Genomic DNA, 24,200 nt, shown 5'->3' on the forward strand with positions numbered 1-24,200 from the left:
TCAGCAATCTGCTTGAGGGTACATGGCTGGAAGGAGCAGAGCAAGGACCAGGTGCTAGTCAGTTTGTTGCTCCCAGGCTCTGCACTGTGCTGGCATCTTTGACCCACACCTGACCTGAATGTCTGCATTTAGGAGGTTGCAGCGTAGTAGGTCTGTCACCTGGAATACTTCCTCTTGTCAGCCTCACCCTGGCTTAGTGCCTTCGGCCTCATTGCTCAGGGTGGTCCCTAGCCACACAGCCCCATGGCCCTGCTCTCCCTGTCATCAGATGTCTACGGTGGCCTTGTGCCCAGTGTGCACTCAGGAGGGCAGCTCTCCTGCATGCTCAGGACTGTGGCTTTGCCCTAGTATGGTGGGGCACATAATAGGTGCTTGCCAAGTGCCTATTGACTGTTAGCCTGGCGGACAGATGCCCTGGCTGCATGAGGGCAGGGGCTGGGGCTGGACACTCGTCCTTCAGGGCATGGCTGTTGCAGGAGAGCAGCTCCTGGGGGCCGGTGAAGTCTTTGCCATCAGGCCCCTGCAGCTCTATGCAGTCACCGAGCAACTGCTGCAGGGAAAGCCCACATGCACCAGTGGAGACGCCAAGACTGACCTTGGACACATCCTGGACTTCACCTGTCGCCTTAAGTACCTTAAGGTAAAGCCGCAGCAGCTCAGTTATGGAGAGCCTCAGTGGCGGGTCAGTGTGTGTGCTTCTTGCTGCCATCAGCTGTTCTTGGCACTGGGCTTCTGGCTGTGGGCACCAGGGGGCGGTCATGACCCAATGTCCCAATCCCATTTACTTCAAACCTGGGCCTTTGCCTGCTTTGTTGAAGGCAGAAGTGGTCAAAGGTCCAGGCTTGTCAGCTGCAGCAGTGATGCCCCGTGCATGTGAATAGGGGGGTCACAGTGGTATCCCTGATTCAAGCCACATCTTTGGCCTCAGGTTTCTGGCACAGAAGGACCTTTTGGGACCAGCAACATTCAGGAGCAGTTCCTGCCGTTTGATCTGTCAATATTCAAGTCCCTTCATCAGGTGGAGGTAAGGCCCAGGGTGTTGAAATGCAGTCGGGCCCCCTGTGCGGGCATCCTTTAGCTGTGATTCTCTGTGCCTAGGGAGTGTCTGTGAGTTGGGTGTCCATATTTAATTGTAAGGCACCATTGCTTTCATGTTTGGCACCATGTGGCAGATTCTGCATAGGTGAGTCAGACCCTGTGCAGCCAGAGAAAGAGCCAAGACCTGTCCTTGGCTGGTCTGCATGCCTGTGCCCTTGGCCTGGGTGGCAGGGGACATTTAGACAGGGAGGAGGCACCAGCACCTGGCTCCTTCTGGGCCTCTTCCTGGGGACGTGGGGAGTGCACTGTTGAAACTGAAGTCCTGGGAAGTCATCCCCAGTGTCAGACAAGGCCAGGTCCGAATCTGTTTCCCAAGGCAGACCAGCAAAGGGCTCTGAGGGTCCCCTGCCCCCTGGGGTGTCTGCCCTTAACAAGAAGTACTTTGTATTACTCACTGCTGAACTCCTTGGTTCTCAATGCCAATTTTGTTACCATTTTTGAAAAGAAAGGAGAATCAATAATGAATACTAAAATATGTTTTAAAGCTTATTTTAAGCTTTAAAGTTTAAGCTTTTAAGTTTTTTAAGCATGGCTTTTATGTTTGTCCCTATGCCCCATGTCTCTCTGGTTGAATCTTCTTAACAGCCTTGTGAAGAGAACACTTTTATACCCATTTCACAGTTGAGGAAACTGAGGCTTGGGGAGATAAGGACATTTGGCCAGGATCACACAGTTAATGAGGGGAAGGCTGGGATTTGAATTCAGCTGAGTCTGACCCCAGAGCCTCCTCTATCCATTGGGCTATTCTGCCTGCAACATTCTAGGTTTGTCCCAGAGACCTTGAGCACCACTCCCCTTGGTGGAAACTTGTGGTGTGCCTGGCCCACTGCAGGCCGCGTGAGGGCTGGGAAGCGAGAGCAAAGCCCAACGCAGCCCCTACTCGCCAGGCTGAGGCTTTGTGGGTTTGGGTCTGTGGGTGTGTGGCGCTTGGGCAAGTGGCTCAGGGGAGTGTGCTTTGGCCGCACCTCTCCCCTCCTCGCCACAGGACAGCTGATGTGGACTGGGGGCTGGGCGAGCAGGAGGGCCCACCACACCCACTGCGTCGTGGAAGCCCCTTGTTCTCCAGCTCTGGTTTCCATGACCCACATCTTCTGTCCACCTGCCAAGCCCCAATCAGCCCTTACAGAGAAAATGGAACTTGTGGTTCTTTGTGAATCTGAGAAACCAGGTGCCTGTCTTACTAGATACTTCAGAGAATGTTTGGTCACCACTCAGCATTGGGAAAAAGAGAGACAGATGGGGAGTCGCCTCTGTCTCTAAGGATTCGGGTTTGCCTATTGCTGTGGTGCTTTTGTGTGTGGGTGATGACCACCCACTTCCTGGGACTTATGATATAGCAAGGATACTGCTTCTGAGACAGCTGTTCCTTGTTCCAGATAAGTCATTGTGATGCCAAGCATATCCGAGGGCTGGTCACATCAAAGCCTACATTAGCCACAATGAGCATCCGCTTCTCAGCAACCTCGATGAAGGTCAGTTTCATCTGTTCCCTGCCTGGGGCACTGTCTTTGGGGCAGGGTCCCAGTCTGCAGTCCCCACTGCTAAGTATAGATATGGACACTTGGATATCCATCAGTACTCAGTGGCTGGACCTTCCCTTGCTAGCCACACACACACACAGGACCTCCCAGCCCATGACAGCCCTTGGGACACATTAGTTCACATCTTTTTTTTTTTTTTTGAAACAGTCTCACTTTGTTGCCCAGGCTAGAGTGAGTGCCATGACGTCAGCCTAGCTCACAGCAACCTCAATCTCCTGGGCTCAAGCGATCCTCCTGCCTCAGCCTCCCGAGTAGCTGGGACTACAGACATGCACCACCATGCCCAGCTCATTTTTTTCTATATATATTAGTTGGCCAATTAATTCCTTTCTATTTATAGTAGAGACAGGGTCTTGCTCTTGCTCAGGCTGGTTTCGAACTCCTGACCTCGAGCAATCCGCCCGCCTCGGCCTCCCAGAGTGCTAGGATTACAGGCGTGAGCCACCGCGCCTGGCCTAGTTCACATCTTTATCAAAAACCAATGTTGTTGGCCAGGTGAGTTGGCTCACACCTGTAATTCCAGGATTTGGGAGGCTGAAATTAGCCATGCTTAAGCCCAGAAGTTGAAGGCTGCAGTGAGCTATGATTATCCACTGTACTCTAGCCTGAGCAACAGAGTGAGACCCTGTCTCTTAAAAAAAAAAAAAAAATCAATGTTGTTAACAAGACATTTTAGGGAACTGTGTTCCCCCCCAAAATAAAATGTCGCTGGTTTTCAGTGAACAAAGTGTTCAGCGTGGCAAGTGGCAGGACCTTTATTAGTTAGATTGATATCACTGTTTCTCTGTACTTAACAAGCCCTGGCTTAGCTCTCATTTCTGTCTTGTTCTCTGTGGACTTGCAGTGGAAGTGCCCGGCCCTGTTGTTTGTATGTGAGCAACAGAAACATTTGAATTGGAAATGTAGAAGCTTGCTTTCTTTTATGAATTATACCTTGGTAATGTTAAAATCCTTCCCCAGGTATAGAAAAGCATATAGTGGCTAATTTTATGACTTGAGGTGTATGATCAAGATTTGGTGAAGTTTCTCTCTAATGGAGAGAGCAAGGGCATTGGGCCACCTTGTCCTACTGAGGCTATCCTTGCTGCCTGGCTAAGGTGATCCATCATGAGAGGAGATGTCTTGTAGGCATCAAAAGTGTCAATGAGGAGGCCTGTCTCCCTCCTTTCAGTGGTCCCTAGGCTCTGTGTGGCTCCCCTGGTTTTAGCATTGTTGACTTTATACCTGTGAAGGAACAGTTAAAAGGGCCCACTGTCCGCACGCAGTAAGGACCACATCATCAGCTGGGAAAGTGCAGTTAGTTGCCTGGAAACACCATGAATTCTGACTGTCAGCCCCTGAGATTTAAGCCAGAAAAGGCATCAGCATGTAGCAAAAGGCCTTTATGGGCTTGAAAAGCATTTGCTCCCGTAGCAGGGCCAGGACATAAGCTAAGTGGCTATTATGTGGCTAAGCTTTTCAGTTATTTCACAATTGTTTAAAGACGTATGAAAAGCCCTGTTTTAATGCAAGTTCACTTCCACATGCTAAATATGCTCCGGCCCTTCCTTAAATTTTGCAGTGATTGTGTTCCTAGTGAGTGTTGCGTGAGGGCCCAAGTGTGGTGTTCAACAGATGTTCTTGTGCAGGAAGTCCTTGTTCCTGAAGCCTTGGAATTTGATGAGTGGGAGCCAGAAGGCACTGCCCTGGAAGGCCCTGTGACTGCTGTCATCCCCACTTGGCAAGCACTGACTGCTCTCGATCTGAGCCACAACAGCATCTCTGAGATCGACGAGTCTGTGGTATGCTCTCGGCGGGTGCCAGAGGCTTCTCTGGCCTGATCAAATCCTGAGATTGGGTGTTTGACTTGGCTCTTTCCAAAAGGACCACAGAAAACCTCTATCCAGTGCTCTGTGCATTGCTTACAATTTTTAAGTTAATTTCAAAGTGGAATTACTTAAAATTTGGCAATGTAGTACATATAGTCAAATAAAGCATATTAATTGCATGTACATTTGACATAATAGAACTACAGCAAGTGATGACATTTACTCCCAAGGAGTAGAGCAGAAAAATCACTCCAAAGATGGCAGGTGCACCCATGTAAGAGTGACATCCAGAGAGCATTTGGGCAGTAAGAGTATGGTTCCTATATTTGTGTTGCTCAGTACATGTGGGCAGGATTGAAGGACAGACTCCCTTCTCTCTCTGGACCATCAGCCAAGTGTTCTATAAACAGTGGCTTGTGCCCAGCACTGGAGTCCCCGTGCGTTCTTCAGATGCGCTGCAGGGCCAGCCAGCGGGAGTCTGTGATCAGGAGTGAGAGTCTGGGCCAACTGTCCACTGTGTGCAGGAGCTATGTAGGGTCTAGTCCCCCAGAGTAACATTGGGTGTTCTTTTCTTTCACAAGAAACTGATCCCAAAGATTGAGTTCCTGGACCTGAGTCACAATGGATTGCTGGTTGTGGACAATCTGCAGGTAATGTCTTTGGAGACCAGCACTGCCTGCAGGCGCTCCCAAGGTCCCATTCGGAGAGTTTAGGAGGCTACTGCAGCCTTGGGAAACGGGCCATACCCAGGAGTTTGTAAGGGCAAGGGCTGCCGCCTCTGTCGAGGGTCCCAGTGATTTCCTGAGTGATTGTTGCTCCATATCCAAAGAATTAGAAAAGTTGGGTAAACACAAACCGAGTGCATGGTGATGCACCTCTGTCCTGAGGATGGACAGCCTGTTTTCAGTGCCCACCCCAACCTGTCTGCAGGGGTGCCACTGTGCTGTTGCATGTGCAGGGGAGAAGTGGGACTTCCCTTCCCAAAAACCATCAGAGGGACTTGCAGAATTGCGTGGTTTGGGTGGGGAGGGCCTGTCGTGCCATTAGCATCAGCCCCGTTTCTTGGAGACTTGACCTGAACCACTTTACCGTGTTCTCGATGCTGCTGCAGCACCTGTACAACCTTGTGCACCTGGACCTGTCCTACAACAAGCTCTGCTCTTTGGAAGGGGTTCACACCAAGCTGGGGAACATCAAGACCCTGAACCTGGCAGGCAACCTCCTAGAGAGTTTGAGTGGCCTACACAAGCTCTACTCACTGGTCAATCTGGATCTCAGCAACAACAGAATTGAACAGGTAAGCTGTGGTGCAGGAGCATCTCTGGCTTCTGGGATTTCTGTGCCTCGGTGTTTATCACTTTAAAGAAGAATGTTAAGATTCCTTTCATTTAAAAGAGTCCATCAAACATGTTGGTGTGTTGCTGAAATGTAAGAGAAGGGACCAAAGGGAATGCAACTCATGCTTTGCAGATGGAGGAGGTCCGGAGCATAGGCAGCCTCCCGTGCCTGGAGCACGTGGCTCTGCTGAACAACCCTCTGAGCATCATCCCTGACTACCGGACCAAGGTGCTTGCTCAGTTTGGAGACAGGGCCTCGGAGGTAAGCTCTGGCGCGGTCATTGGCACCCAGGGAGACCAGGTGCCGTCCATGTCTGCATGGGCAGAGTTGGGGGGAGGCCTGTTGCTCTACCCTTGCTGCTTCAGAAGGATGGCTGGCCCTTGGGGGCCTTTCGGTTCTGGGAAGTCCATTCTGTCCCTAGGAAAAGGCTCCCTTGCATCTCCCACTCCTTTCCTGTTGGGAGCTGCTGGCTCACAGGATGCCACTATCAGAGCCTCAGGCCAGGACTCCCCATGATCCAGTAGGCACAAACTCTGTGTGGAGGGCCTGTCTTCAGCTTTTAAATAGCATTGTTTGTCCTAGGCAAGGAACAGAAAGGAGATACTTGAAATTATCATGTTTCTGGACAGCTTGTGGCCATAGTGTTTGACTACAAACCCAAAGGATTTGCCTCTACCAGCACAGCCCAGCCTGGTGCCTGCTGCCAGCTGGCTGGCTGGACACCTATTACCATGTCACCCGCACAGTCCTTAGGAGGTACACCCTCTCCTCAGCCTGTAGCGGGCCCCTCCCAAGTTCTGACTGGCCTTTGGAGCCACTGTCCTCCCAGATCCCAGGGCAGAAGATACCTGGGTGTCTATAGCATTCCACTGCCTCTTTTGGTCCCAGCTACCCCTTCTTCCACACTGGCAGCAAGACAGTCTTCACAAGATGCCATCTCCTCTTCTCCTCCTGGGCTCTAGACCTTGGGAGGCTCCCAGGCCACAAGGTGTCAGGTCCTGTTCAGGCCCTTGGGACCTTCCCTTGTTCAACCACACTGCCCACCAGACTGCCTGCCCGTCAGCCCGCCCATGGCTCCCTCCTACACATGCAGGCAGGGTACCCCCTGCCCTCTCCTGCCACTCTCTGTGCCTTTGCCCTTCGGTTCTCTTCCCGGAAGGGTCTCCCCACCATCTTTGATGATCTGCAATCTGCTTGTAACCGGAGGCTTAGTTCAAGTCATCTCTTCTTCCAGTCCAGCCACCCAAGAGGCTACTGCCTCCCCTTCTCGGAGAGGGACTCCCCGAGACAGACTAGGCAGTGTGGGACCTCCCTGGGCCCCTGCGAGGCACTGTCAGCTCAATTATGTGAGTGTGACCAGGCTTGGTGGCTCACCCCTGTAATCCTAGCACTCTGGGAGGCCAACGCAGGAGGATCACTGAAGGTCAGGAGTTCGAGACCAGCCTGAGCAAGAGTGAGACCCTGTCTCTACTGAAAATAGAAATTACCTGGACAACTAAAAATATATAGAAAAAATTAGCTGGGCACGGTGGCGCATGCCTACAGTTCCAGCAACTCAGGAGGCTGAGGCAGGAGGATCACTTGAGCCCAGGAGTTTGAGATTGCTGTGAGGAAGGCTGACACCATGGCACTCTAGCTCGGGCAACAGAGTGAGACTCTGTCTCAAAAAAAAAAAAAAAATCTGTAGGTGTGAGGAGCCTTCTGGCATGCTGAGGCTACAGGGTCCTCATGGGGCCTGGCCCACGGTGGGCTCGTGCCCATGCAGCAGGGCCCCGCCATTCTACCCCCACCCTGCCTGCCAGTCTCCATGCTACTTTCTGGACTCTCTAGGTCTGTCTGGATGACACAGTGACCACAGAAAAGGAGCTGGACACCGTGGAAGTGCTGAAAGCAATTCAGAAAGCCAAGGAGGTCAAGTCCAAACTGAGCAACCTGGAGAAGAAGGTGGGTTTTGTGTGGGAGGTGGGAGGGCCGTGGGGAGCCAGGCTGTGGGATTGCTCAGCCGCCGAGTCCCAGCTGCACCATGCCCCGGCCTCATGACCTTGGGCAAGTCAGGGCCTCCGATCCCATCTGGGTGGGGACAATAATAGTGCCTGCTATAAGGATTAGGTGGGACCATCTTCAGCATCGCGGGCCTCTGAGCCGTCACGAGCTCCTCCCTTCTCACATCCCTGGCCTTGTGGAGCTCTGTTCTTCCTGAGCTTTCCCTTCGCTCCCAGCTGACTCAGCTCTCCTCCTCAGGTTGGTGAGGATGCCCGGCTGTCGACCTCTGCCTGTGTCAGACCCGGCAGCTCCCCTCCCACCATGGCTCCCACGTCTGCCTCCCTGCCCCAGCCCATCCTCTCCAACCAAGGTAATCGTGTATGTATCTTGCTCCTAGTGGAGCCACAGCCCTGGCTGGGCCCTGGCTGGGGTTGGGGGAGAGATGCCGCCACCTGCTTCCTACAGGGTCAGACACAGGGAGGGCAGTGCCGTCTGCAGGTGGCTCCTCTCAGGGGCACATGGTGGGGTTGCCCAGCCTGATTTCAGTTCTGTTGTTTGCTTGATGAGGACTCACAAGTGCTCTGACACCCACCTCCAGTTCCTCTAGGGTGCCATGCGGTGTCTCATGGGCCCTGAGGCTGCCCTTTGAACAGGCTCGGGCTGTCGGCTCCTGGGGCCTGTTCCCCGCCAGCAGTGCAGGCAGGTCGGCTCCTTGCTGATGGGAAGCCAGACCTTGCTACTTCATTGAGGCTGGAGCACTGATCCCTGTGTGGAGAGCTTGCTTTTATCACTGCCTTGTCTCTGTGGCTCTCATGGTGTGACTTGGCCCCAAAACATATGTTTGTGGGGCCAAGATGGGCTGTGTGTTCCCGTGGACTCATGGAAGACCAGTCCTTTTTACCTGCCCACTGTCTGAGCGTTTTCAAAGGGCTTTCACCTCTGAACCCAGGCACCCTCGGAGATGAGTGAGTGAAGCAGGTCCCATGAGCGTGTCTGCTGGCCCGGCCCCACGGAAGAGGGGAGGGTGTGCCGTCCCAAGTGGAGCCCAGGCTCAGGACACGCAGGGAAGAATGCTGCCTGCCCAGGCTCCTGGAGACGCAGAACTTGGTGTGAGGTCTTGGGAAAACAGTTGTCCCTATGTTTTACGAGCCAGAAAAACATTCCTTCCCCTTGACCTGGTCATCCTGCTGGTGGGGTTTTCTCTTAGAGGGATACAGTACTGGGCACGGGGAGGTGAGATGCTCGCTGCTGCCAGAACACGGGCTGGCGCTCCGCTGCCGGAGGAGAGGGAGAGTCGGCGGTGGGCAGATGCCCTGCAGCCGTCCTAGCAGGGAGAGGGCTGGGCAGGAAGGGGAGAAGTGCTCATGTAAAAGCAGAGGCCTGACGCCAAGCAACATGCCACGGTTGACCGTGAGATGCAGAAGAGAATTCATGAGCGTGGAACAGTGGGTTAGGTGCCAGAGCGACTGCCCGTTTTGCTTTCGCCAAGCTCTTTTTTAATTATTAATTTTTTGTAGAGATGGGGTCTCGCTATGTTGCCCAGGCTGGTCTCAAACTCCTGGCTCAAGCGATACTCCTGCCTCAGCCTCCCAGAGTGTTGGGATTACAGGTACCCAGGTTTTTGTCAAACCTTGACTGGGAATTTTTGGTTGTATTCTTTTACATAAAAGCTGGGGAGGGCTGTGTTGCTGTGAGGAAGCTTCCCTGACCTGCCTCCTGTGCTGGGCCAAGCGCCCCTCTGCAGCCCCACAGCACTGGCAAGCCCGTTGGGGAGCCATGGGACAGTAGGCTTCTGGGGTCAGGGAGATGCATCTGGTCCTCGGGGCCAGGGATGCAGGGTTCCCTCAGCATGTGCTGGTGAGCGAGTGAGTGAAGGAGCAAGCAGAGGCCCAGCCGGCCAGGCGCAGGCCCTGGCGGGCGGGGTGAGGACTCCCTGAGTCTGCGGCTGCAGGCAGCCCCTGCTCTGACGGGGAAGCTTCAGCACCAGCCTCAGCTCCCCCTTCCTCGGTGCCCTCCATGCCCTGGGGACACTCCACAGAGTGGTGCTCTGTCGTCTGTCCCCTCCCTAGTCATTGGACTTCTAGACGCTGTCTCCGGATTTGCACCTCTTGTAAATAAAACCGTACTGGATGTCTCTGTGTGCGTGCACATCTCTTTCCTTTTGGTGAGAAACAACAAAGGCCGGACCCGTATTGAGGACTCTCCTGATGTCCCCTGTTGCATCTGCTGAGTCGCCCCTTCTGACCACTTGTTTGTACAGGCCATGATCCAAGAAGGAAGTGGACAGACTGTCCCTCTCCACATTTCTTCGTGTGCAAATAGGGCTTGGGTGGGTAGAGACAAGAAAATGTTGGTTTTTTCTCATTAATGTGGAGGCATCCACACGTGTTTTGTTCAGCCATGTGTCACTGGATCCTGCCTAGATGGGCAGGGGTTTCTCCCACGTGGGAGCAGCTTTGCTAACCGATGACCTGTTGCTCCTAGCCTGGTTCTATATAAGGGCACCTGCTTGCAGAGGAACTAGGTGCTCAGGGCTTGCCCAAAGTGGGCACTGACAAAAACACCTGGCCTCTGGTGGTCACGGGCGCGGTTAGCCAGCTGTCATGCCGCAGGAGCTGACAGGCAAAATGCCGGAGTTGATTCCCAGCCAGGCCCACAGCTGAGAGAAGGCTATGTGGAGAGATGGTTAGGAGCAGGCACGGGGCAGCCAGCCGAGTTTGCATCCCAACTTCCTGGCCATGTCGCCTCAAGCAACTTGTAGCCTCTCTGAAGCTGTCTTCTCAACTCTAAATTGGATACACCCTACTTCATCGATTCTAAGATGCACCCATTTCCACCTTGTGACTTCTGAAATTGAGATGCGTCTTTGAGTCAGTGGCGTCTCAAAGTTGCTGTCAGCCAGCTGGTGTTCGTGATGGAATCCTGGGCAGCCTGTGGACACCTTCTGCTAAGACGAAGATGGCACCACATCCCTGCATCTTAGATTTGATGAAATGTGGTAAATAAATAATGAGAGGCATGCATGAGCTTATGCTGGGGGGGCGCTTAGCACTGCTCTTAGCCCCACAAACATGGTCAGTAAGGGCTTCCCATTCCCATCCATATTGAGGGGGGCCTAAGATGACTAAGACAGGGCCCTTGAAGAACTTGGAGCCACTAGGAAGATGAACTGTATGCCCAAGGGAGCACAGGGCAGGAGGGCTGGGCCATTTGTAGAATGTAGAACAGAGAAAGTCTGCAATGGAGGTGGCGTCTGAGGTGAATCTCATTTGACGTGTTGGTGGGGAAGGGAGATTCCAGCAGGGAACCGCAGCGTAGGCAGAAGCCTGGAAGGGGTGGGGGCGTGCCTATGTGCGTGGCCGTGTGCTTGCCGACCTGCCTGTGTGCGTGGCGCCCGCTGCTTCACTTTGTAGGGTGCCGGGCGTGGGCCGCCTGCCTCCTGAGTCCACAGGCAGAGGACCTGGGCTGTGTGAGTTGTCCTGTGCTGGGCAGCAGCTGAGCTGGACAAATGTCTCATGACCTGCAGGGCGCGCAGGGTCATTGCATTGGGCCATGGCAACTGGTGGTGAACCAGGCCGTGCGGGCGTGCTCAGGACTCCTGCAGACCTCGGCGAAACTGGGGGCCGACGCCCAGTGTTCACACCGCTAGCTGTGGTTAGGAACATGTTAACAAAAGGCTTTTCCCTCAGCCCATCTGGAAATTAATAGGCTATATTCATTAAACAGCCTTAGCAGGGTTTGACGACACCACGCGTTTCCAGAGCGCACGGGAGAGCCGCTGTCCATGGAGGTGGCTCCGGGGCGGGTCAGTGGGGATGGCCTTTGGGCACAGGCTCGGCCTGTGCTCAGCAGCCCTAGAGGACACAGTCTGCACGTATCTGTGAGCCCTGCAGAGATGTCAGGTCTGGGGATGGGGTAACATGTCATTGGGGAAATTCTCCAGGAGTAAACACGGTTTAGACTCTTGCTGGACGTATCACCCAACGGCTCTCCCGATGGATGGGCCAGCTCGCGCCCTGGCGTCCCCCTCTGCCCGGTGAGGCCGGGCAGGTTGCGGTCAGTCCTACTTTCGCCAAAGTGAGACACAAAACTAGTCTTTTGTTTCAACTTGCCTTTCTTTGTGTACCTGTTTGGGTGAGCGTTTTTTTCATGTTTTATCTGTTGGCTTTTCTTCTGTGGAATGTCTATTCACCTTCTTTGCAGTCTCTTAATGGGGTTTCTAGGCTTCCCCCATTTTTGTAATCTGTAAGAGCTTTTTATAGACCATAGATACATGCATCTGTCAAATATTGCAAGCACTTTTTTCTCATTTCATTTGATTTTAACTTGTCTTGGTTATTAAAAAGTTTGTCTATAGATAATTTTAATTTTTAGGTAGTCTTCCTTCTGTTACATTTATGCTCAGAAAGCCTCTCCCTACCCTGAGATTAGATAAGCAGTAGTTGCTCTTTCTTGAGGTTTTTTGAGATTTTTGTTTTAACATTTCCTTCTATACCCTGTAGTTAGGTTTGGGGGTCTGGCTAGCCCCCAGCTACACCAGTAGGCCTAGGGGCCCAGCCCCGTTTCTTGAACAGCTGCTCTCCCCTCCCCTCCGCCCACCCCACCTGCCCGCCCTGGTCTCTCCAGGAATCATGTTCGTGCAGGAGGAGGCCCTGGCCAGCAGCCTCTCGTCCACCGACAGTCTGACTCCCGAGGACCGGCCCATTGCCCGGGGATGCTCTGATTCCTTGGAGTCGATCCCTGCAGGACAGGTAATGCCCTCCTCCTGCTTCTGGGGACCGTTAACCTCTCCAGACCAACTCTCCTGCCTGAAGTAGTCTGCGGTGGGAAGTGGCCTGGCCAGAGCTGCAGCAGATGCTTCCAGGGTTTGGTGTACTCTGCCCATGCAGTCTTTCTCTTGGACGTGTCCCTAGTTGAGTCTTCTTGACAAATGCAGCAGTTAAGGGTTTGTGCTCAACCCTCCCTCCCTCCCTCACTGCCACTGCCTCTTCTCTCTCTTCTCTTCTCTCTCTCCCTGTTGATGGGAACAGGCAGTTCTCTCACTGGGCCCTGGGGGCAGGCAGAGGTCAGATGACCCTTGAGTCCCCCTAAGCAGACTCCCCTGGGGAAGGCATTCTGAATGTCCTTGTGGAGGGGGTTCCCCTTCAGGAAGTTTCTGCTCTACTATGTGGCCCCCCTGGGGCCTTTCTGCCGAATGTCACCATAATGGTCTGGGACACAGTGTGACTCCAGTACCTCCTCTGTGGCTGCTGCTGAGGGTCCCAGAGCCCTTCCCTGTGCTGTGGGAAGAGAAAGCAGGAAGGCAGGAGTGGCCCATTTGCTGTGTGCTTGGGAGTGTGTTTAAGTCCCTGGGCTTCCCTCCAGCCCCAGCTCTGCAGCAGCACGAGGTCATGGCCGTGTGACACTGGGGCAGTTTGCAGAGTCCTCGTCTGTCCCCAGTACTCCATAGCACTCTCCTGTCACCCTCCCCTGGGTCACACAGCCATGGGTTCCCAAGCCCTAGGTCTTCCCCAGTACACAGGGACTGTTGGGCTGTGTCAGGGCTACACTGCCCCTACTCAGCGTGTCCCCTGCTGGCCAGCTATAGCTGGACCAAATTGGGAGCCTGTCCACCTGGACCCTTGGACACCACATCCCTGGAGAGTGGTGAGAGACCCTGGTGCTGGGCAGGGAGTGTGGGCTGTAGCCAGGCAGACAGGCGGGAATCCCGGCCCTGCTGCGTACGGGCAGGATAACGTGCAGCGTGGGAGTGCTGAGGTGCCTCCTTAGGGCGTAAGGGAGGGGGCAGGTGCCTGGCTCAGGGTCTGGCACCTAGTAAGTGCCGGGCGGGCTGCAGCAGGTGGGGGCTGACTGTGTTCCTTCTCCGTCAGGCGGCTTCTGACGAGTTAAGGGGTGTGCCAGGAGCTGTTGGCGGTGCAAGGTAAGGAAGAGGCTGGGAGGCACTCTGGGCCTGACTGCAGGGCCTCCTGCACATGCGCAGCTGTGGGCTCGTTGTAACCAGTCTGTTCACAGTACTATTTCTTCCTTTAAATAAACACAGATGAGACGGACTCTCTAGTCTATTTCCAAGTTCTAATCCCCAAACTCCGCCTGATGCATGTTATCTTACAATAGGGATTGGCAGATCCACAGCCTGTTTTGCACAGTCTGTGAGCTCAGAATGACAGTTATGTTCTTTTTTCTTTTCTTTCTTAAGACAGAGTCTCCCTCTGTTGCCCTAGGTAGAGTGCAGTGGTGTCATCATAGCTCACTGCAGCCTCAAACTCCTGGGCTCACGCAATCCTCCTGCCTCAGTCTCCAAAGTAGCTGGGACTACAGGTGTGGGCCATGATACCCTGCTAATTTTTCTATTTTTAATAGAGACGGGGTCTCATTGTTTCTCAGGCTGGTCTCGAACTCCTGAGCTCAAGCAATCCTGCCTTGGCCTCCCAGAATGCTAGGATTATAGGTGTGAGCCACCGCACCCAGCCAACAGTTACATTCTTAAAGGGCCATTTAGAAAAGATTGTGTGCATAAGGGCGGCCCACAAATCCTGAAATACTTTCTGAGCCTTTACAGAAGTTTCCTAACTCTCATCCTACATGCAAGGGCTGCAGTGGCCAAGAAGCTAGAATTTAAATGCCAAGGTCCTAAGACCCACCCCAGCCCACTTCCCTGCCCTGAAGGCCACTGGGTACGCCTGGGGAACCTTAATCAGCAAGTGGGTTCCTGCCCTAGAGTACTCCTCGGGGGTTTATGGCAGTGTCCAAATGGCTGAGAAATCTTTGTGGGGGCGCTTCTGTCGTGGAACCAGTGTGTTTGGGCAGTATGACATTGGGACGGTTTGCAGAGTCCTCATCCATCCCCAGCACTCCACAGCACTCTCCTGTCACCCTCCCCAGGGTCACAGGAAGAGGTTCCCAAGCCAGGGCAGAACTATACTGAGTGTCTGCGGCCCAAGCCCCTGGAAGCATGGGACCTCAGCCTGCCAGCAGTCAGCACTGTGGCTCCCTACCAGGGCCCTTGTCTCAGAGTAGGCTTGGTTGTATAGAAGGCTTTGGAGACCCATGGGTTGGTTCCCCTGGGCCACGGTACAGCAACAGGCTCTGGATGTGGGAGACAGGTGTCCCCACCCAGCCCGTCACTTAGCTGGCCTCTCCCACACAGCCCAGAGCATGCAGAGCCAGAGGTCCAGGTGGTACCCGGGTCTGGCCAGATCATCTTCCTGCCTTTTACCTGCATTGGCTACACTGCCACCAACCAGGACTTCATCCAGCGCCTGAGCACGCTGATCCGGCAGGCCATCGAGCGGCAGCTGCCCGCCTGGATCGAGGCTGCCAACCAGCGGGAGGAGGGCCAGGGCGAACAAGGCGAGGAGGATGACGATGCAGACGAGGAAGAGGATGTTGCTGAGAACCGCTACTTTGAGATGGGGCCCCCGGACATGGAGGAAGAGGAGGAAGGAGGCCATGGGGAGGAGGAGGAGGAGGAGGAGGAGGCTGAGGAGGAGCGCCTGGCTCTAGAGTGGGCCCTGGGCGCAGACGAGGACTTCCTGCTGGAGCACATCCGCATCCTCAAGGTGCTGTGGTGCTTCCTGATCCACGTGCAGGGCAGCATCCGCCAGTTTGCCGCCTGCCTCGTGCTCACTGACTTCGGCATTGCCGTCTTCGAGATCCCCCACCAGGAGTCTCGGGGCAGCAGCCAGCACATCCTCTCATCCCTGCGCTTCGTCTTCTGCTTCCCGCACGGCGACCTCACCGAGTTCGGCTTCCTCATGCCGGAGCTGTGCCTGGTGCTCAAGGTGCGACACAGCGAGAACACGCTCTTCATCATCTCGGACGCCGCCAACCTGCACGAGTTCCACGTGGACCTGCGCTCGTGCTTCGCGCCACAGCACATGGCCATGCTCTGCAGCCCCATCCTCTACGGCAGTCACACCAGCCTGCAGGAGTTCCTGCGCCAGCTGCTCACCTTCTATAAGGTGGCCGGCGGCTGCCAGGAGCGCAGCCAGGGCTGCTTCCCCGTCTACCTGGTCTACAGCGACAAGCGCATGGTGCAGACGGCTGCCGGGGACTACTCGGGCAACATCGAGTGGGCCAGCTGCACGCTCTGCTCAGCCGTGCGGCGCTCCTGCTGTGCGCCGTCTGAGGCTGTCAAGTCTGCCGCCATCCCCTATTGGCTACTGCTTACGCCTCAGCATCTCAATGTCATCAAGGCTGACTTCAACCCCATGCCCAACCGTGGCACCCACAACTGTCGCAATCGCAACAGCTTCAAGCTCAGTCGTGTGCCCCTCTCCACCGTGCTGCTAGACCCCACACGCAGCTGCACCCAGCCTCGGGGCGCCTTTGCTGATGGCCACGTGCTCGAGCTGCTCGTGGGCTACCGCTTTGTCACTGCCATCTTCGTCCTGCCCCATGAGAAGTTCCACTTCCTGCGCATCTACAACCAGCTGCGGGCCTCACTGCAGGACCTGAAGACCGTGGTCATCGCCAAGACCCCTGCAACTGGGGCCAGCCCCCAGAGTCCCCTCACAGATGGCCAGCCTGCCAAAGGCAGGGCCAGGTGAGACCAAGCACGGCTCTTGGGGGCACAGGGGCATGGGCTGGCATGTTGTGATCTCTGAGCAGCAGCAGTTGGTGGTGGGCCGGGCTTGGGCCTGCTCTTGCCGGGCCACTCTCCCTTTCCTCAGTTCCCGCCTGTCCTCAGCATCACTGCCTCAGGCTGGGTGTGGGCTGTTCCTTATCTCCTGGTGCTGTAGAAGAGGAAAGCTGTCCTCTCACAAAACAGGCTGGCGCAGGCTCCTGCCACCCAGGTGTGGTGGGCCAAGGGGGCTGCCCCCACCTGTGAGTGGGAGGGTCGTAGGCTGCAGCACACTGAGGCCGGGAGAGCTGCCACCCTGCTCCACTGGACCCAGGCAAGGTCTGAGTGTCTGATCTGGGTGCGTCATCTCATCCCAAGCCACTTTCTTCTAGGGGAGACTGAGGTCCAGAGCAGGAAGGAATGGCAGCCCTGTCTCCCGTTCTTCCTTACCCCCCACCCGCCCTGCTTGGCTTCCCCTGGACTCCCTCCCTCAGGACTGCCTGGGGGTGGGGTTGTAGAAGGACCTCTGAGGGGCTCCCACAGCGTACCCCTACCTGGGGCTTGACAGGGACCTTGTGCCCATATGGATGACGCTGCCTCCTGTCGCTGGCTTCCTGGCTTCAGATATGCAGGGGCTTCCCAAACTGGGGAAGAAATCCTTTCATTTGTCTGCCCTCCTGTCCCCTGGGACGCAGTCTAACTCACGTTCTCTTCCATCCATCCTGGTAGACAGTGGAGATCCTGTCCTCACCCCGCCTCTCCTCAGCATCTCATGGGGTCTGTCTTCTGCCTCCAACCAGCCCCCAACCCAAATGATGCTCCCAGAGGGCTCCTGGCCTCTTTCTGAGGCCAGGAGCTGAGTCTGGTGCCCCTCTCATGCCCGGCTCAAGAGCCCCCAGTGCCTCCAGGTGCTGCAGAGCGGCTCGTGCCACAGGTGGCCCTGCCTGGCTGTCTCCTCATCTCCTCTCACCTATGCTGAGGCTTCAGGTGCTGGGTACCTCATCTCTGTTTCCCTGCCACCCCCAAGCTGGGCTGGAACCTGCCTACAGTGAAGACCGTATGCAGAAACAGGTGCCCCGCTTTCCCCAGCAGATGCACCCCTGCCATTTCCAGGAGGGCAGGAGGACAATCCAGAGGCTTCTTGGGGTTTTTGGCCAAGTGCAAGGCCAGAGCTGCAGGGATCTCTCAACAGCTGGGCTGGGTCCAGTTATGAGGATGACATCCAGAGGACCCCGCTTTGGCACAGGCGTGGCTATGTGAGATGTGTTCAGGGAACCCCTTAACCTCCGTGAGCTTTCAGGTTCTGAGCATCATTTGGTCTCGTGTCGGTGTCTGGAATGGACCAGTGTGGCCATGTACAGTGGTGGCTGGGTGGGTGAGAGCCTGGGCCACCTGAGGATGCCCCAGAGGCAAACTGAGGGGCAGTTTGAGTTTTTGCTTCTCCCCTCCACATGTACCCTGGGCACCTTAGTTGGCACTCTGAGCCCTGGAATGGCAATTCTGACAGCTGCTAACCTTCTCAAAATGAGTTTTCAGTCCAAAGAGCCTCTGCCATATGTGTCTGGCCAGCTCAACCCTGGGGGGCCAGATGGCCTGCTCTGCCCCCACTTGCCAACCTTCCTTCCAAGAGCAAAGGCCTGGACACTGTCCCCCTGCCATTTTGTCCTCTCGAGAACCAGGTGGGGAAGTTCCAGGTGACCCATAGGTGGTGTGTAGTGCACATATACCCCTCGCAATCTGAGGTTGCACATACAAGGTAAATCTCCATTTGGGGTCCACTTGTTAATTTGGTGTTTTGGGGGGGATTGGGAGATGCAGCAATGACCAGCATCCCCAGGAGGCCCCAGCAGAGGCTCCAGCTCCAGCCCCAGCAGAGGTTCCAGGTCCAGCCCTGGCAGCAGCCTCTGCCCCAAGCCCAGCAAAGACTCCGGCTCCGACAGATGCCCCAGGTCCAGCCCCAGCCGAGACCTCAGTTCCAGCTTCGGTCCCAGAAGAGGCCCCAGTGGAGACCACAGCCCCAGCTTCAGCCCTAGCTGAGGCCCCGGCACAAGTTGAGGTCCCGGCGCAAGTTGAGGTCCCCACCCAGTATCCAAGCGAGCACCTGATCCAGTCCGCCTCGGAGGAGAATCAGATCCCCTCGCACCTGCCTGCCTGCCCGTCCCTCCGGCACATCGCCAGCCTGCGTGGGAGCGCCATCATCGAGCTCTTCCACAGCAGCATTGCCGAGGTAGTGGCCTGGGCTGCTCTTGCTGGCTGTGGCACCCGTTGGTACTGAGGGAGAGGCCAGGCTTGCCTTCGGGTCAGCCTCAGGTCTCTGGACTTCTCTCATGTCATGTGGTCCCCAGCTTAGCTTCTCACATCTTTGAGGACATAGGGAGGCTCTGAGCTGCACCCCTACCCCAGCCAGTTGTCCTCTGCCCCTGCTTCCCCGTGCAGCCTCTGGCCCCAGGCGTACCTACCCCATACCCATCTCCCACCCCTCACTTCCTTTCTACTTCTGGGTTTAGAGACGTGTTGATGAGATGAGCTTCCCGCGTCTCCTGGCTGCGGCCGTGGGCATGCTCCTGGGACGTGCCGGTCATCAGGGCGGTGGGGCTGACAGAGGTAGTGCTAGGGGGAGCTCCCCTGCTGGGGTCTGGCTTCATGCAAGGTCTAGGAGAACAGAACATGTGTCCTGCCTGGCCCTGCTCTCCTACAGACCCAAACCTAGCCCATCTCTCTCCAGGTCGAAAACGAGGAACTGAGGCACCTCATGTGGTCCTCAGTGGTGTTCTACCAGACGCCAGGGCTGGAGGTGACTGCCTGCGTGTTGCTCTCCACCAAGGCTGTGTACTTTGTGCTACACGACGGCCTCCGCCGCTACTTCTCAGAGCCGCTGCAGGGTAGGCGCTAGGGCCTGCTGGCACTCGGGAGCTTGGAGCACATGCCCAGGGCAGCCTGGGGCTGTGTATGGAGCCGGCTGTGTGGCCTCGGGCAGCAGTGACTTGGCTGCAGTGGGCTGAGATTCCTTGTCTGAGGAACAGATAACAACGGCACCTCCCTCCTGGGGTTGTCATGAGGGACCTAAGACCAGTGTGAACGCGCCAAGCCAGGACCCAGCGCTTGGGGACTGGCCGTGACGAAGGGCTGGGCAGCCTCTGCCCCTCAGGGCCTCGGTGGGAATCTGGTACGCGGACGCAGTGGCGGCGCCTCACCAGGCTTCACCAGGCCAGGCTGGCGGATCTGTCCCTGCTGGGCATGCTGCGCACCGGGGTCCCTTGTGCTCGCCTGCCACGGCCGCCACCCCACTTGGTCCCTTTCTCGCCATCACAGATTTCTGGCATCAGAAAAACACCGACTACAATAACAGTCCCTTCCACATCTCCCAGTGTTTTGTTCTGAAACTCAGCGACCTGCAGTCAGTCAACGTTGGGCTTTTTGACCAGTATTTCCGGCTGACGGGTGAGTGACCCGCTGTGCTTTGTCCTGTTTCGGGTGAAGGCCAGTGTCACCAGTGGGCTTCCACCTTCCCTAGCGGGTGTGTTATCACAGGCAGAGTTATCTCTGCTCGGGAGTCAGTTGCCCGGGGCGGGGGGAAGCAGCCTCAGGAACTGCTGAGGGTGCAGAACTCGTGCCCAGGGCCCAGGGCAGGAGGCGGGCCGTGCGGCAAGCGCCAGCCCGGACAGCAGAGTGGGCCCTGGGCTCAGGGGCAGGATGTTTCTGACTCACACTTCCTGAAGAGAGAAAGCTAAACTCTTTCCCTAATGCTTCTGTATCCATTTCCAGAAAAATATCTCAGCCCTTCCGGCCTGAGAAATGGCTGCCCTCCCCGGCCCGTGATGCTTTCCCACGTGGGCCCTCTTGGTCCTGGCTTTCTGGGCTTCAGGTCTAGGCTGAGACTTGCTAGGGACTAGAGGTGGCTCTGGGTGGGGCAGGGCCGGTGGGGGGGGGCCTGTGACCATGACCAGCCCCTTCTGTCGCAGGCTCCTCCCCGGTACAGGTGGTCACATGCCTGACGCGTGACAGCTACCTGACGCACTGCTTCCTCCAGCACCTCATGGTTGTGCTTTCCTCGCTGGAACGCACACCCTCGCCTGAGCCTGTTGACAAGGACTTCTACTCTGAGTTTGGGAACAAGACCACAGGTACCCCTGTCCAGCACAGGCTGCAGCGGACGTGATGGCCCTGAGTGCCTTTCCACTTCTGTCCCTCTTTTTTCCTGCTTAGCGGGTAGGGTTTTATGTTGGGCTTTTCCACAGCCATCTCCCTCCCAGTAACCCCCCAGCCACCTGGCAGACACATGTCCACGTCTGCTCTGGGCTGCTGTCATGCAGGGCTCTGGCCGAGCGTGGGGCTTGGAGCACCCTCTCTTGCCTCCCTCAGGCCAGGTATCTGAGTGGCTTGCGACCACTGGCTTCTAGTTGCACCGTGAGCCAGTTCCAGGCTACAGCCCTGTGGCATCTCTCTATAGGAAAGATGGAGAACTACGAGCTGATCCACTCAAGCCGTGTCAAGTTCACCTACCCTAGTGAGGAGGAGATTGGGGACCTGACCTTCACTGTGGCCCAGAGGTTGGCTGACCCAGAGAAGGCCCCAGCCCTCAACATCCTGCTGTACGTGCAAGCCTTCCAGGTGGGCATGCCACCGCCTGGGCGCTGCCGGGGCCCGCTGCGCCCCAAGACACTGCTGCTCACCAGCGCCGAGATCTTTCTCCTGGACGAGGACTACGTCCACTACCCGCTGCCCGAGTTCGCCAAAGAGCCTCCACAGAGAGACAGGTACCGGCTGGACGATGGCCGCCGTGTCCGAGACCTGGACCGAGTGCTCATGGGCTACCAGCCCTACCCGCAGGCCCTCACCCTCGTCTTTGATGACGTGCAGGGTCACGACCTCATGGGCAATGTCACCCTGGACCACTTTGGGGAGGTGCCAGGTGGCCCAGCCGGGGCTGGCCAGGGCTGTGAGATCCAGTGGCAGGTATTTGTCCCCAGCGCTGAGAGCCGAGAGAAGCTCATCTCGCTGCTGGCCCGCCAGTGGGAGGCGCTGTGCGGCCGCGAGCTACCTGTGGAGCTCACCGGCTAGCCCGGCCCGGCCAGCCCTCGCCACCTGCCACCTGCGGCCTGGCGCCAGCAGCGGCAGGGAAGCGTGCTTTTTTGTTCTCTAAAAAATGTTTTCTCCTCCCTTTTGGTACCTTGATTTGACTGTACCCACAGAATGTGAAGGTGTGTGTGCAGTTAATCCTAACGCCAGGCCCTTCCAGGGCCATGTGTGCGTGTGCCGGCCGCTCCCGGGGTGTGTCGCCTGCCCTGGCATAGCGTGGCTGAGTACACCAGTGTTGTGTCTTTTGTCGTGGGACCGTCGTTAGCACGTGGCGCTGTAGGTCTGATTTACTCTTTTACACGTTCTCCTGAAGTGTCCAGTCCAGTCCTTTGTTGCTGTCGCTGTCGTTGTGGGTATTTTGCTGCTAATCACAAAGCTGGTGGCAGAGTGCACATCGGAAGCTCCCGCCCCTGTGCTGTTTCAGAGTGGAGACCTCCCCTGGTCCAGACGAGTGGGAAAGCCCCCCAGGGACAGGAACCCCCCAGCCTTGGGCCAGGAGGGGTGGGAGCAGGGGACCTAGAGCTGCCAGCACCAGATGTGATCCCTGTTGCCTATATTCTCCCTCCCAATAAAGCAGAGTTTGAGACAGTCTGCGTCTTGTGTTTCATGGGTGACTGGGGTTGCAGCAGGGCTTCAGCGGTTATGGTTGGCAGGGCCCTCCCTGAGACACAGGAGGGCCAGGTGTTGGAGGAAAGAAGCAGTAGCCCTCCCGGGGCCAGATGCTTGTTGGGACCAGGGGAGGCCAGGGGACCTCTCTAGACAGGGCTGTGCTATCCAGAGACTACCATGAGCCTGGGGCAAACAGGAGCAGTGTGAAGCGCAAGGAGCCCCGACACCCCAGCCCCTCTGGGTGCAGGCATGCCATCCTCCTTAGGGCCTGCAGGCCTCAAGTGTCACACCTGGGCCCAGCCCGCCCAGAGCTGCAGTCTGTTGTGATAGGCCCGGAGTCTGTGATAGCTGTTGGGGGGGCCAGGAGGTGTCCCCAAGATGGCCCTTGAATGGCAGCAGGGGGACCTATGGGGACGAGGCCCTGGGCATTGGCAGAGGAGAGGAAGTTACATCCCAGCCCCTGTGCCCCACCCTTCCTCCCCTTGTTCCTACCCCAGAGCGGGGCCCCTGAGCCCCTCTTGCCTCTCCTGGCCCAATGAGGAACCTCAGGGCCCCTGGGCCAGGCGGGTTGTGGAAGGTTAAGTGGGGAGTGGCCACTGCAGCTCCCAGGCCTGCTCCTGCTCCCCAGTTTCCCTCAGTGCCAGCAGAGTGGGGATCCTGGGGACCCATTGCCTCAGGGACCGGGAGGGGGAGGAAAAGGGGTAGAAGGAGTCGCCAAGGGGAGGGGCTCTCCACTTGCAACCCTCCTCCCAGCCAGACCTCAAAGGTAGTCCAGTGGCCCCCAGGTTGGCGGGGATGGGGCATGCTGAGGAGGAGGACGAGGGGCTGGTTACCAGCTTCCCCCAACCAGGCTTTTACCAGAGGCCTTTTACAAATGGCCACCTGGCTCTGTGGTCAGCTGTTTCCTCCCTCCATCCCCTGCACACCATCTGTAATTGGGGAGCAGTGACAACCGTGCCCAGGCAGGTCGGGCACACTGAGGCCCCCAGCCTGGGCCCACCGCACCGACTGGGGGAGGCTGTGCCATGTGGTGGCGGCAGCTCTGCAGGTGACAGCCCTGCGATTGGATCTGAAACACTCACTAGCTGAGCGGCCTTGGACGAGCTGCCCAGCCCCTCTGAGCCTGTCTCCTCAGCAGCACAGGGACAAGTATCCGCCGGCACTCACCGGCGCTGCACGCCGAGTCGGGTGTCTGCTGTGTGTCAGCCAGACACTGTCCCCGCTCTCTCACAGTGATGTTCCAGCAGGGACGGAAAATCACCGATAGATAAGCTACTTTTGCTTATTTATAAGCTAAATTTTAAGTTATAAGCTAATTTAATCACTAAGCTAAATTGTAAATAAGTCAGTTTAGTTCATAGCTTCACAGCAGCACTGGCGGCCTTGGCTGCGAGGAGGTGGAACCAGGTACAGGGGGACCCCGCAGCCTGGGATCAGGGACACCGTCTGAGCCAGTGGCCCTTGACGATGCCGGACCTATGAGTAGGAGCTGGTGTGTGACAATCTGGGGTAACAGCTATGCTGGGGAGCTTGCTTTTAAGGAATAAGAGGCTCAAGTGGCTGCAGCAGAATTGGTGGGGCGAGTTGAGAGGCTGCAGCGTGGGGAGGGTTCGGAGTGCGGTGGGGAGCCAGGGGGCCAGCGGCGGCTGGGTGAAGGGCAGACCAGGGAGGGAGGGGTGCACGGAGGGTGTGGGGGGTCAGCGGCAGGACCAGCTGGGGAGCGGCCAGGGCAGGTGAGGGCATGTGGTCTGGCAGGCAGCTCGGCGCCTGGCAGAGAGCGCGGTGAGTGCGCTCGCAATTGGAAAGTTGGAAAGGTGGAGGCAGGGGCAGACAGACCAAATCCCCAGCATCCCTGGATGAAATGTGCTTGGCTCTCAGGAGAGGTAGCAAGTTGTTAGCATTTGCATTTGGATTTGCTTCAGAACCTCTGATAGACCCCAGGTCCCAAGGCTAACAGTGGTCTTAGGCTTCCAGCCATGATTCCAGGAAGAGGGTCCTGGGCCAGGAAGCCCCGAACAGTGCCCAGGCCGTCCATGCAGAGGTCAGTGGCCAGCGCCTTCCCTTCCGCCTGCAGGCTGCTGATACACAGGAGGAAATCCTGGCGGGTTCCTGTGGGGGTGAGCTGGCCAGGCCCGCTGCTTTTAAGGCAACTGCCCGCCCCGTCCCGCCTGCCTGCCCCGT

General features: G+C 56.6%; 2 protein-coding genes across 4 annotated transcripts in view; one reads left to right on the forward strand and one right to left on the reverse strand.

The window, feature by feature from the left end:
• Window positions 1-22,001, forward strand: part of NISCH (nischarin) — a 35,406-nt gene extending 13,405 nt beyond the window's left edge. The window contains exons 5-21 of one of the 3 annotated variants that reach the window (XM_012771522.3): window positions 477-640; window positions 929-1,024; window positions 2,475-2,570; window positions 4,268-4,420; window positions 5,029-5,097; window positions 5,559-5,744; window positions 5,918-6,046; window positions 7,616-7,729; window positions 8,027-8,138; window positions 12,395-12,519; window positions 13,639-13,688; window positions 14,916-16,313; window positions 18,144-18,558; window positions 19,057-19,213; window positions 19,644-19,772; window positions 20,294-20,455; window positions 20,782-22,001. In XM_012771522.3, coding sequence (XP_012626976.1) covers window positions 477-640; window positions 929-1,024; window positions 2,475-2,570; window positions 4,268-4,420; window positions 5,029-5,097; window positions 5,559-5,744; window positions 5,918-6,046; window positions 7,616-7,729; window positions 8,027-8,138; window positions 12,395-12,519; window positions 13,639-13,688; window positions 14,916-16,313; window positions 18,144-18,558; window positions 19,057-19,213; window positions 19,644-19,772; window positions 20,294-20,455; window positions 20,782-21,392 — 4,166 coding nt within the window. In that variant the 3' untranslated portion in view covers window positions 21,393-22,001. Of the gene's footprint in view, window positions 1-476; window positions 641-928; window positions 1,025-2,474; window positions 2,571-4,267; window positions 4,421-5,028; window positions 5,098-5,558; window positions 5,745-5,917; window positions 6,047-7,615; window positions 7,730-8,026; window positions 8,139-8,717; window positions 10,133-12,394; window positions 12,520-13,638; window positions 13,689-14,915; window positions 16,314-18,143; window positions 18,559-19,056; window positions 19,214-19,643; window positions 19,773-20,293; window positions 20,456-20,781 lie in introns of those variants that run through there. The other 2 variants (XM_012771523.3, XM_012771528.3) reach the window with 2 other exon arrangements.
• Window positions 1-24,200, reverse strand: part of TNNC1 (troponin C1, slow skeletal and cardiac type) — a 43,471-nt gene that overhangs the window by 17,883 nt on the left and 1,388 nt on the right. The window lies entirely within an intron of this gene.

The sequence above is a fragment of the Microcebus murinus genome, chromosome 1, assembly GCF_040939455.1.
Source record: "Microcebus murinus isolate Inina chromosome 1, M.murinus_Inina_mat1.0, whole genome shotgun sequence".
NCBI classification, from domain to species: domain Eukaryota; kingdom Metazoa; phylum Chordata; class Mammalia; order Primates; family Cheirogaleidae; genus Microcebus; species Microcebus murinus.